This window comes from Canis aureus, chromosome 9 (genome assembly GCF_053574225.1).
Source record: "Canis aureus isolate CA01 chromosome 9, VMU_Caureus_v.1.0, whole genome shotgun sequence".
In the NCBI taxonomy this organism is placed as follows: domain Eukaryota; kingdom Metazoa; phylum Chordata; class Mammalia; order Carnivora; family Canidae; genus Canis; species Canis aureus.
The window spans coordinates 59,946,541-59,959,884 of NC_135619.1; the positions used below are offsets into that span (position 1 = coordinate 59,946,541).

Consider the following 13,344-nt stretch of genomic DNA (forward strand, 5'->3'; position numbering starts at 1 on the left):
GCAAATTTGTGCTCCCATCTTGGTGAGCAAATCCCAACCTAACAATGAGTAGGGACACTCAGGGATGACCATGAAGGAGTGGGATACCTGACCCATACCGAGATCCACAGTTCTCCGGGTAGTCCATGAGTACTGTTTTGTGCCCATGGTCCCTTGCACCCATGAAGTCTTGTTTGCCAATTTCCCTTGAGGTTGTAATAAAACCAAATGTTGTGCCCCAGTGTACACTAGGAATTCAACAGGTTTCCCCTCCACTCTGAGAGTTACCCTGGGCTCTGGGAGGGGTGACGAACCCCGACTCCCCTAGTCGTCCAGGTCCTCCACCTCCAAGATCTTGGCAGGGGCCTTGGGTCTTTTGTTAAGACAGTCTTTCATCCAGTGGTCCTCTTCTTTGCAATAAGCACATTGGGTTTTTTTTTTTTAGCTTAGGGCGCTCTTGACTGGGACCAGGGCCATCCTCCTTACCTGTCCCTGAAGCCACCTTCTTGAGGTGCCTCCGTCTTTCCTGTGGGTCATCCATGGTTGTGGCCAGCAGGATCTTGGCCGGGTTTCAGGTCTGCCGGTCACTTAGTTTGGTTTGTTGCTCTTCCGGACTTTATTATTATAGACTCTTTCTGCTACTATAAGTCCTGCAAGCTCTTCTTTCCTAGTATTCTCTCTCTAAGAAGGCTGCTGGACTCTCATCCTTACCCTGTCTTACATAACCATACCTAGGCCAGATTGGTAGGCTTGCGCACGGCAGCCTGGAGACCTGCCATTAGAGTCTAGAGGTGGACCCGGAGTCTCTCCTTACCTTCAGCCGAGTTGTGCACTTTGGGGGGTAAAAATGGTTTTAGCTAAGGAGGAGAATTCTTGATCATGTCCTGTGAGACCAGGATGTAGAGCACCTGGTCAGGGTGGCCGTCCGTTTTGTCCCTGAAGATCACGGCCTTAACCTGTAGTAGGTAGGTGGAAAGTTCCTTCTCGGGGCCATCCCACGCCAAAGGTTGGCCATTCTGACATGCAGTAAGTTTGAAATTTCCCTCTCCTTATGTAAACAGTTATGACAGTTAACAAAGACACAGTAACACAACAAATGCACAAACAGTTAACAAGGACATAGTAACACTGACAAACGTTCCCATGCTGCAGCAGAGACAAAACAGAAAGTAATCTGAAGGGCTGGCAGCCGGCCCTCCTTATAGACGAGGACCCCCGTCCCCCTTACAGATGAGGACCTCAGTCCTCCTTACAGACGAGGACCGCATCCTCCAGGTGGGGGCAAGGGACGTCTCCTCAAGACCCCCGGTCCACGGCCCACCAGTGCATCCGCCTAAGCCAATGCCGACCCAACACATATTGGAATTCCTACAGGTAAAAGTACAGTATAGAGCTCTCAGAGAATATGCGTGCAAAAGGTGGAAAAAGTTGAGTGCACTCACCACGCATAAAACCCTCTGGATGGGGTCCTGGAGGTCTCTCGGATCCGGGACAAACCCCCATATGTCGCGCCCAAGATTGCGAATCCGAGAAACCCCCAAGGAGCCGACGCCGATGCAAACACAACACACGAGGGTTTATTTACAAGCTCGAGTGTGGGTCCAAGTATACCCGACACAGCGGTGCAGGGACTTGGACATCGAGGTGGGTTTCAGCTTAGTTTTAAGGGCTGGTCTAGGGGACCTCCAGAAGGTGGGGGGAGGAATTCCTCAAGTTCTGTTTATATTCTGATGTGGGGCTTTCAAGGGCGTTGAGCTCTGTTCTCATTCCAATATGGGACTTTCTACCAGGGGTGTGGGCTCTGTCCTTCTGATGTGGGATTCCCTGCCGAGGACATTCTGCAGTTTTTCCTTATGGTTCAGCTCTTGTTCCCAGGGGCCTAAGATGGCTGTACTTGTGCTAACGCTAAGCTTGAGGTGGGATGGCCTTGATTTTTCTCGGTCTCCACACAGGTACGGCTGAGGGCTTGGAATCCGGACACAAGCAGCTTCAGGTGCATCTTCCACCGGAAGGTCAGGGGAACCTACTGGGCCTGAACAAGGTTTGTGATCCCCTGCCGGACGCGGACGCGGACGCGGACGGGAGGCTCTCTGTCACAAGCCTTTTTAAAAAGTCGTTGTTTCAAAAGTGACCTTTTTGCGCTGATGGGTAACTAACCTGTGATCCTAAGACGCAGGCTTATTTCCTCAGGAGACTACTTTCTTCGTCAGGTAAAGTAGGTTTCAGGTAGTTTTAGAAGCAAAAATGGAGTTCCGTGCCGCGTGCGCTCGGTGACCGCAGACCAGTCCTGGCGAGACCTGGATCATCCCGCGAGGCCCTCCGGGAACCACGCATCCTGCCCACGACCACGGCTGCCCAAAGCCCACCCAGATTCCTCTCAGCGGCTCCTGCTCTACCTGGGCGGGGGGGGGGGGGGGGGCCGCCATCTTTAAGTGCCAGGGAAGAGTCGCCCTCGCCCCTCCGACGTGTCGCGAGGCTTCCGAGATGTCGCGAGGCTTCCGCGCTCTCGCGAGGTTTCCCGCTTCTTGGAGCGGCTTCCCAGGGAGCCTTCCGGTTTCCTTCCGGCGTCTCGGCCTGTGTGGGTGGAGCGTGCGAGCTGCTCGCTCTGAGGCGCCCGCGGTTCGGCTGGTGTCGACCTCGGTCTGTGGTGACCAAGCGACCTGCAGGTGTGTGCGCGTTAGCAGTCAATACTGGGTGCTGCTGTCATTTTTGGAAGACTTTTAAGTGTAATGATCATAATCGCGAGAATCCCAATCCCAGGAGCTGTGAGGATCTGGTTGTACCGGGGATGAGAGAGGCCGGAAACACACCTGGTAAGTGGCCGGGCCCAGGCCCCCTGCTCCGCTTTGCTCCGCTTGGCTTGGCCCCTCCTCTCCCCTGTCCCCTGACCTCTCCAATGAAACAGCCAAAATTTTGACCTTTTTGTTAGGATGTATTTTTGGTTAAAAAAAAATAAAAGTCACACTAACAGTTTTCTTCTTTATGTCTAAATACTCAGCCAGCTTCCATGGTTCCTGTCCTACAGAACGGGGTTTGTCAGTTGGTCCCCCAAAATATTTGTATCAGCAAAACAAGAAAGATGGTATTTGTTTTCTTATCACCTGAGCCTATCTACTCAAGCCACTTATCCTTTTTTTTTTTTTTTTTTAAATCATCTGTGTCCAAAAGCACTATATCCTGTGTTTTGGATGCCATTATCATTCAAATCGTGTCCAAAAAAGTCTAGAAATATCCCGAAGCTAGAAAGCGTCTGGAGTGTGCCAAGGCCGACTACGGCTCTCGCCGCAAGATAGTTGCCAGTCTGATTGGAATGTCTGAAAAGAATGATTAGAATTACAGTGTTCTGCTTGATTTGAAGAGGGCTCCCCAGAGTGAGGTGGAGACCAGGAAATCCACCTGCTACATATATACACATATTTTATATGGGTGTTTAGTGGATTTATACAGAGCTATGGAGGAATTGGTAATTGTTTTAAAATCATTTTTAAAAGCTAGGGTCATATTATATACACTTTTCTGGCTTTTCTCTCTTTTTTCCCCATTGTGAAGATCCTTGGCGGCAGCTCTCCCAAGAGGCAAGGCCAAGAATCTCCTGGATGCCTTGTCAACTCAAGTCATGGCAGAGAATATGCAGAGAGGTAAAGGTGACCACAAACAACGTAAAGGCAGACGAAACTCCGTTCACTCTGACTTTCCAATGTCGTGATCCTCAAGGATAATCACTGAATGTTGTCAACTAGGACACGTTTAAACCCACTGCTTATGGGAGCAAACTGACAAATAATATAAAGATTAACTTTCAGCCACCTAGGTGGCTCAATGGGTTAATCATCTGTCTTAGGCTCTGGTCATGATCCCAAGGTCCTGGGATCTAGCCCCATCTGGCTCCCTGCTCAACAGGGAGTTGGCTTCTTCCTCTCCCTCTGCCCCTCCCCCTGCACTCTGGCTCTTTCTCTCTCTCTCAAAAAAGTAAATAAAATCTTAAAAAAAAAAAAAAAAAAAAAAAAACCTCTAAAGGAGTGGGGTTCAAAGTGAGTAGAAGCTGCTGTGAGCTACAAATTAACCAGAGAATGTTTACCGAGAGTACCGTCACTATCTCATGCCTCCCTAGAAATGCCAAACTGGGGGAAATGGAATTTAAGGTGAATATTGAGTGAGCTGAGGCCAAGGCTGAGACTAACAGTCAGTGGTATGGAGGGAGTGGGTTAAAGAGAGGTGGCTTAGAAGTCAGAGATCAAGAGCAAGCATGAGAGGCTGACAAAACCATCCGGAGCTAGGAAAGGTGTAGCAGCTGAGGGTCACCACCTCCCAGAAGACACCGAACCAGGAAACTATTTAAAGGTATGAAAGCAGCCATTGCTCCCTGGAGATGGGCGGATCTGGAAATCCAGGACAGGCTGACTTCAATCGAAGGCTTCTTTTACTTTTTCCAGTGTAGGAATTGTTCAGACTGTAACACATTTTTGCGACTTTGCCCTAGGAAGCCACGTGGCTACGATGCCACATCTGACAGCGGCTAAAGACTCTCAGCTATCCTCGTAAGGAAAAATTATCTGTCTGTTCTAAATCTCTGATTAAAACTTTTAAAACCCAACTGATTACATTTCAAACAAGGAAGACTTTCGAGACTCATATAACCAACTGGGACGTCTAGTCTGCAGAGAGAATTAATAATTTTAGGATTTGATTCATGCCAGGGAAGAGAAAAAGTTCCAAAGGCCAAGGGAACTACACACTTTATAACATACTTATTTCCCACAACAAATATGAGCCAGCAAAACTTGAGCGGTGATACAGTAGAGATGGGAATGGATGAACAAGAATAGCATCTGTAGTTTTATTAAAAATGCATATTAACCCAGATTAAAATTACATGGGCTATCAATCCTCTTGTTTCATAGAATGTTGCATGCCAGCTGGGTTCAAAGAAAAAAAATACCTTTTACTCTCCCTGCTAAGCTCTATTGTTGCATGGTTTCCCAGGTGCATGAGGGACTTGATCTGCCCCTGGGGAATAGAGAACAGGCCAAGAACGGGAGTTTGACACCCGACCTGAGTCCTGAGATGGCTCAAAATCAACTCAACTTGCACCCAAAACTGGAAGGGAATGTTTTTCAAGGTGTGGTTGTCAGTGCTCACAGCTAGGTGACTTTCTCACTATACAATTGGTTGTTAACAGAAAAACGAAAACAAAAAACCCCAAAAACAAGTAATGCAGAGAAGCCAAAATGTCACATTAAAGTCAGCTTCCTGCAACAGAAGAGAGGAGGCCAGATATCTGATGTAATTATGTAACTGTCTCAGGTAAAGAGATTTGTTTAAGCTGTTATGTCAATTACCTGAGTGTGTAGAAATAGTTCTGTGCCAAAGAGCTCTTTGTCAAAGTTAACAAGGCATTAATCTGTTAATTCAAATTGAACATTAAGAAGACTGAGTTTGACTCTATGACCTGATATTTTGATTTGTGCAATGAGGCAGGAGTTCTGTTTTAATTTCTTCAATGATGTCAAATTTGACTATATTGAGCTAAAGGGACTAAATGCTTCTGATCCAAGTAGATGATGATCATATAACTCAGGGTATAAAATTAAAAAAAAAAAAAACCGGGATCCCTGGGTGGCGCAGCGGTTTAGCGCCTGCCTTTGGCCCAGGGCGCGATCCTGGAGACCCGGGATCGAATCCCACATCAGGCTCCCGGTGCGTGGAGCCTGCTTCTTCCTCTGCCTGTGTCTCTGCCTCTCTCTCTCTCTCTGTGTGACTATCATAAATAAATAAAAATTAAAAAAAAAATTAAAAAAAAAAACCTATATAATAATATGACTTGAACTTCCTTTATTTATGAAACTGACCCAAATACATGAAATATTAGGCAATTTCTCAGTAAAATTGGTTAAGGCACTGTTTGCCCTGAATAGAATGTTTAAAACTGTCTTAAAATTTTTCAGATGTATGAAATTTCTCTGGTCTCAATTTTAAATTTTTAGGAATATAACATGCTAATAACCAAAACTATTCCTTTAGTCAGACCCCATGCTGTCAACACATTTATATTTTGTGAACCCTCTTCTCTGTTAAGAATTTTCCCCAACTTCTGCTAAGCAGGATAACCCTCCAGGGAAAAATATACTTTTTTGAATTCTCCATTTTTTTTTTTAGAGGATTTTGGGTAGTAACAGTTTCTGCCTAATTGCATTTGCAATTAAGCATTACGTTCTAGAACAATTTGTTTTTTAAGACTCCTCTCATTCTGATTCTCCTAGTACAATGAATAGTTTTCTTGTTTCTTCTCTCTCTCTTTTCCTTGTAGAAATAGTAATAGTAGGAATGGTATGGCCATGAGATAGAAAAATAGAGGTGTACCTTTGAAAGTTATCAGATATAAAAAATCTGTGATACAGTACAAATATGATTTCAGACTCCTTAAATCAGGAGGGACTGTGACCTAGGCTAAATCTCTGCCCCCCACCCTCTCCATAAAGCTACAGTTTTTATCAGCTGATTGGCCTATATAGAAAGTAGAAAATCTCAGAAGTGTTCAGAAAATGACAGGTAAATAAGTAACTGTTGTAGTAGGTTATTGAGACAACATAACACTGCTGATTGACTTAAGAGCTGGACCCTGCCCCTCGTCTCGTCTGTCCTTGGAATGTATTCTCTGCCCACCATTCCCGTAGTGTGAGCTACTCTCAAGGATGCAGCTTTGAGAGAGCAATGTATTGTTGAGACCACCTGGACAGGATACATGCTGACTGAACCCAGGTAGGGTCTCAATATAAACTTTTAACATTCTGGCTGGTAGTAGGTATGCAGATCTACTCAGCTTGCAGCTGCCCAGGACAAACTTCATATGTAATTTCCTTTGCTTATTAAATAAAGTGGCCTGTCTCTTTCTCCCATCTCTCCTTGCCCCAGAGTAAGTTTCAGGTTTCACTTGGGAAACTCCCAGCATTTGGAACCAACGATAATTAGCTCCAACATTACTTGCCTGCACCTTAAGACAAAAGATTGCACCATATGTGTGATTCCAGGTAGCACTCTTGCATTTTGTGACCTTTAATGGCTGCAATTAACATAAATATGTCCAAAAATGACTTCAAAACTTTGTTTTGTTTTGTGTTCCTTTTCAACCTCCTCAGAGAACAGCCTGTTTTCGTACAGGTGCTAGATCCGGGCTCCTCACGATTTTCTTGTGTACCCCTCTTACTAGTACTACTTGGGTAACCAAATTGTTATCTGGTTGATGGCACCAAAGGATCTTCAGTGATACTAATCAAACTACATTGTATTTTTGTTTTTGTTTTTCCACAAAATGTCCAACCCGTTTAGAACATTGTTATTAACTTATGACTTAGGCAAAATGTGGCACTACATAGAATGCCCCTGGGTAGCCCACCTTTCATCTTTGTATTAGCATATGCCCTGTGCTCTGGTCTCCAGAGTGTTTAAGGAGAGCTAAATAATAACCTCTATCCCACATTCTACTTAATTAAAATGTTATCTAATTAGCACATTCCCTAACCTTAAAGAGCATGAAATAGCTCTTAATCCAAGACATAGGCTATCATAAAATAATAAGCTTTTGTCATAAGCAAAATATATAATTTACCCTCACACCCATCATTTGGTGCTAACTTGTGAGCCAGTTCTCATCTAATGAAAACATGAGATGTTTGACAAAGTATACTGCTTTGTCAGCCCCATTCTCATTTTTGCTATGCCACAAAAAAAAAAAAAAAAAAATCTTACTATATCAATCCTATCCCCTTCAATATGAAAAGGAAACATCTACTCCCAGCTAAGTGCAAAAATTTCTGAGACCAATCCTTCAGAGTGTGTTTCATTATGAGTGAGTACAAACCTCTACATTTGATTAAAATAAAAGTTGAACACACTGATGTAAATTATTGCAGAACACAAGGGTTCATAAAAGCTAGAGAGAATCATTAGATTATAGAAATGATTTTATAAGAGAAATGATTCTCTCCCCTGCTTTAAATGTCTTTTATGTACATATATGTGAGCATGATTATGACTTTAAAGTTTATTGCAGGAAACATCTATTCTTCCCAGTTCTGATATTTTAATTCATGATATTTTCACATTTCCTTTTGCCTTTGTTCTGGCATTTAGCTCTCTGGAGCCATTATTCAAAGTGATACTTAATAGCCCCAATAAGAAAGCAACATCTTTCAGTAATGCACATGACTGCTTAATGATGCAAGATCATCTTAATTCCCTCTCCCTGTGTTTTATTTTCCTTTAGGGGGCAACAATTCTAAAGGCTTAACTCTGTCTCAGCTGGTGAAAGTTGAATTGCCCTGCTGAGTGCCGTGGCATTCTTTCCCTCCTCAGTTGGTCCAAGGAATAAAAATCCTAATGGTCTTTGGAGAGTGAACCATTTGAAGAGTGTTAGTGGTTTGTGTCCAAAACTTTGTTGCTGGGGGAATTGAGTTAAACGTGAGGGGACAGAGAGGCTGCTGTTTCCAAAACCTCTTAAAAAACATAAAATCACACCAAGTGATATGTCATTTTACAGATTTCTCCCTTTAACACCATTTTCCCAAAGGCTGACCTGCTACTTAAATCAGGAAAGTAGAAATATGGCCGATCGCTTGGAATATAAGAGGAAGAAGCCCAGAGAGCTGGAGTGTACTGAATTCCAGGTCTGTTACAAAAGAATGAATAATGGGTATGCTGCAGGCATGATTAGCCCGGGGTTACTTTTTTTTATGAACATCCAAACTGCTCTGGCTCCAAACCCCATGTGTTAAACTGTGGGCACCCCTCCTCTCCACCATAGATTTTGTTTTCCAGATAATTCCTAAGTTCCCCAGAGGTGCTTGATTCAATCCTTGCTGTCACTCTATTGAAGCTGAAGCAGAGATTCTGACATGCTCATCGAGGCCAGACTCTGTAAACTCAGTCCTGCCTGTTCCCCTCTCCCACCACCCCTGGAAGTCAGGTGTCTCCAAAGTCCTTAAGACCTCCCAGAATCATATGGTGGACAAAAAAAAAGGGACTGGTCCCTACAGCTTCAGCCCTTGGATTGTTATGGGTCTCTGACCAGTCCACAGCCTCCCTTCCCACCCAGCAGAGTAGCATGTTGGCTGATTGTCCTTGTGCTGATGCTAATGACCTGCTGGCCAAATGGCCCTTCGGCCAGGCTTATCTGAATATAAGGGAGCCCTTCCTTCAGCACTGCCTTTCTGCCTGAAGTGTGAAACAGACTCAACCACTAAGATGAGATTTACCTTTACAGAAGATTTTATGCAAGTGCTTCTGGATAAGATCTTGTCCAACTCCCCAAGACTGAGGGGAATCTTGACAGGTTGCTTTACCTCACCAGGTGCAGCCCCTGACCCTACCCCAACCTTCACTGCTGGTTTCCTAGAGCCAGCACATGCACAAGAGTAATTACATATTGAATGCAATTTAAACTCCCCTACTAAAAAGGAAGCACATTAAATCCTATAGCTCTACCTCGGTCATTTGAGTTTGTGTCACTAACAGAGCTCAGATTTGTTCCATCTGAAATGGTACATGCAGGTTAATTACAACTCAGGAGGAGGAACACATCCCCATCACTCTGAGTGCATGTGGACAAAATTCCCCTTGCAGACAGACTATTCTGGGCCTCACTTTACTCCCACAGCCCTTGCTCAGTGACTGCCCCACTGGTGATGTACACAGAAGGAACAGAGAATATGTGGTTCAGTCCACCTTGGATATCTCCGGTGTCCGTTCCGTTATTTGCAGGGCCTATTTTAAAATGGACAGGTGGACAGGTCTCTTTTTCATGGTGCCTCTGAGGTGGTAGGCTGCTTCAGGATGAAGGTGAACATCTTTTTCCCAGCCACTGGCTGCCTGAAACTCATTGAAGTGGATGATGAGCGCAAACTGCATACCTTTTATGAGAAGCCTATGGCCACAGAAGTTGTTGCTGATGCTCTGGGGGAGGAATGGAAGGGTTACGTGGCCTGAATCAGTGGTGGCAATGATAAGGCTTCCCCATGAAGCAGGGTGTCTTGACCCGTGGCCCCGTCCACCTGCTGCTGAGTAAGGGGCATTCCTGCTATTGACCCAGGAGGACTGGAGAGAGGAAGCGCAAATCTGTTTGTGGTTGCATTGTGGATGCCAATCTCAGTGTTCTCAATTTGGTTATTGTGAAAAAAGGGGAGAAGGATACTCCTGGACTCACTGATACTACTGTGCCTCATCGCCTGGGGCCCAAAAGAGCCAGCAGAATCTGAAAGCTTTTTAATCTGTCAAAAGAAGACAATGTCCACCAGTATGTTGTTAGAAAGCCCCTACACAAAGAAGGTAAGAAACCTAGAACCAAAGCACCCAAGATTCAGCGTCTTGTTACTCCACGTGTCCTCCGACACAAATGTCGGCATACTGCTTTGAAGAAACAGCGTACTAAGAAAAATAAGGAAGAGGCTGCAGTATATGCTAAACTTTTGGCCAATAGAATGAAGGAGGCCAAAGAAAAATGCCAGGTACAGATTGCCAAGAGACAGAGGCTGTCCTCTCTGAGAGCTTTTACCTCTTTGCCCAGTCAAAAATGAGATTTTCTAAGAGTGACAAAATAAATAAGATCAGACACCAAAAAATAAAAATAAATTAAAAAATTAAATTAATAAAATTAAAATGGACAGGTGGAGCCCCTTGTCCAAAGCAAAGGGAAAAATGTAGCATTAAAGCTACTAAAATATACAACTTTTTATTTCTTTTGTGGTCCTTCTCTCAACCTGTCATGATGTCTTTTATCTGCTGTTTAATGTCACCCTCCCTCGGGTACGGTGGTAGTCACAAGGCTGGTGTAGATGCTCATAGGCTCCCAGGCTTAGGCCCTGCTCTATGATTCTGTGATACACACAGCAGCACACTGCTTACACATTTCTCCTCCCCATAGCTGCAGGACTGATGCAGTGCGTGGGGAGGGAATGGAGACCATCTCCCCTTCCCAGTGCCTGCCACCTGCCTTTTCAATCTGTATCAAAGGGTGACCACCAAGTGGTTGCAACCTCCCACATGGGGACATACTCTGTGCCTGAATCAGGAGTGGGCAAGGAGACTGATCCTCACCCCCAGCCCCTGGTTAAATACTTGGAGCTCTGAACCAGGAGGGCCACAGTCATGTCCTATCCCAAAATGTGGCAGAATGATCGTGTCTGACTCCGATCTTCCCTCCCTGTCCCTAGGTCCAGGCCCATACAGGATGAGTTTGGAGATGCAGAGGGAGGCAGCAGTGGGCAGGGGTGAGGAGGGGAAGGCCAGATGACCCGGGATGCCATGGACTCAAGCAAAAGGCTTTCCTCAAAAAGGTGAGAAGAAAGCCAGAGATAGGCCATGGATGAGCTGAGAGCATATTTGAAAATTAAATTATTTAGAATTTCAAGGCACTGGCCACAGATCATTAAACTCCAAGCCAGGACCCTTCTGAGCATAGCAGCTCTATGTAAAAGCATGGGTCACATCCCTTTCAATGGGCCTCATTCTGTTCTCCATTCTCTTGGCCAGACTCAGCAAGACTGACTCAGGCCCTCTGGAGGAGTTAGAGTGGGGCTATGCAGATTTGCTTTGACAGTTTGAGAAATGTTAGTCATGCAGAAGAGTGTTTGCAAGTCCATGTTCCACACACCTAGTGTCTGTAAGGAATATAGGTGACATTTTGATTTGATACTCAACTGCCTGGATTCTCTCCTGCTCTTGCTCTCTCTCACACAATGAATTATGAAATCCCTTGTTCCCTCATGAGACCAGGACAGCCATAAGGAGCAGTAGTTCTCCTCTGATATTCCATGGCATATGTGGTACCTGAGAAGCTCCCCCAAGGCAAGGAGACCCCCTCTGGCTCAGTGTTGCCTGTTACTGGGAAGGCCAGTCTGCCTCTTCTGTTTCTCTTATTTCAGATCATCTTCAGTATATATGAGTGGAGACTGTCCAACTCCTCAAGTGGTCATGCAGAGAAGCAGAGGTTGTCGGCAGAAGATACCAACTGATCAGCCAATCATTTAAAAATTATATTTCTCCTCAAAGTTATTACCAGCTTAAAACTAGTGTCTTTTGCTATAAGCTATCTTTGTTGAAGAGTTCATCTTCCCATGCTTGCAGTAGTTGCAAACATCTGCTTATGCTATGTAAGTTTTACCATGTAAATTGGTTACAAAATTGCTTTACCTACAAAAGATGGAAGATTCAATAGAGTAGATGAAGATGTGGGAAAAGATCTCAAATATCAAGGACATCACAAAGAGTTGGGCATGTATGTACAGCACAATTGTTGGGGTGGCATTCTCTGTGTAAACATCATAGTTGTGTATTTATTATGAACATTTTGTCTTAGAAAGGAGTGCTTTTCTTTTTCCTTTTTTTCTTTTTTTTCTAGTTCAACATGAGTTCCTGTATGGCCAAGCAATAGGGCTGCAAATCATATACTACTCCATTTCAAATGAGAATTGGGCAGGTGTAAGCCAGCTAACCATTTCAGAAGCTATACCTAAGGAGAAAAAAATAATAGTGTGAATTGCAAGAAATTAAGACTCACGGGAAAAATATAATAAAATTATCAAATGTCCTTGCCAATGTGACTCTCTTGAAATTAGGACATTCAAGTCAAATGTAAATTTCAGAACTCAAAATATATCATCACATAATTTAATAGGAAAATGTTTACAGAAAGTACTAAGATATATAATTTTCTGTTAATAACAAGAATTGCTAAGTAGCTTGAAAATAGAACCTGAATGATGTTTAACAATATACAAAATAAACATCGTTTTGTTACTTTTATTTTTTAAGATAAAACAACCATGAAAGCTTCTGTTCCATTTTGTAAGAAATATTTAATTTTCACTTTTAGCAGATTAACTTGAATTAACAATTACATCATTACATGTCATATCTTATAACTTCACCACAGACTACCTCAGAACACCACAGTGCCTCATACTATATCCTCAGCAGTGATGATGTACTCATGGTTTCTTGAACAAACTATACTAAATCAGGAATTGGCATCTAGTCGTGTCATTCCTTTTACTTAAAATACTTCCTTTCACTCAAGGCCCTTTACTTATCATCCTTTAAAATCATGTTGTTAGGCTCCACTTGCTCTGAGAAGCCAATGACACTTTGCCGGCCATAACCCTTCCCCTAGTAACACACGAATAGCACACGTGTGTTCAGAGCAATATGTACATGCAGCATGTACTCCTTTGCTTGCATTTACCACCTTGTACTACAAATATTTATTTAAATGTTCTCATCCTTGCAAATCTGTGAGCATCTAGAGTAAAGGGAATATGTATCTATACACTTGGGTGCCTATCATTATTTTAATGGGCCCAGAAGAAAAATGAG

The 13,344-nt window shown here is 43.8% G+C and overlaps 1 protein-coding gene and 1 pseudogene across 1 annotated transcript; both read left to right on the forward strand.

Annotated features, from left to right (window-relative positions):
- Positions 1 to 1,900: 1,900 nt before the first annotated feature.
- On the forward strand, positions 1,901 to 12,805 carry LOC144319947 (uncharacterized). The gene is made up of 4 exons (XM_077908420.1): positions 1,901 to 2,106; positions 2,260 to 2,792; positions 3,529 to 3,617; positions 11,895 to 12,805. Exons 1-4 carry the CDS (start codon positions 1,901 to 1,903, stop codon positions 11,982 to 11,984), a joined length of 918 nt encoding a protein of 305 aa, XP_077764546.1. The 3' UTR covers positions 11,985 to 12,805.
- Positions 8,649 to 11,175, forward strand: LOC144320999 (small ribosomal subunit protein eS6 pseudogene; annotated as a pseudogene).
- Positions 12,806 to 13,344: the final 539 nt, after the last annotated feature.

What these genes read in the sequence shown, in the direction of transcription:
- LOC144319947 (XM_077908420.1), top strand. Translation starts at nt 1,901, where the DNA reads ATGGCCTTGATTTTTCTCGGTCTCCACACAGGTACGGCTGAGGGCTTG. An exon ending in AAAAAGTCGTTGTTTCAAAA is followed by an intron (nt 2,107 to 2,259) that starts GTGACCTTTTTG and finishes CGGTGACCGCAG; the next exon opens with ACCAGTCCTGGCGAGACCTG. An exon ending in GGCAGAGAATATGCAGAGAG is followed by an intron (nt 3,618 to 11,894) that starts GTAAAGGTGACC and finishes CTCTTATTTCAG; the next exon opens with ATCATCTTCAGTATATATGA.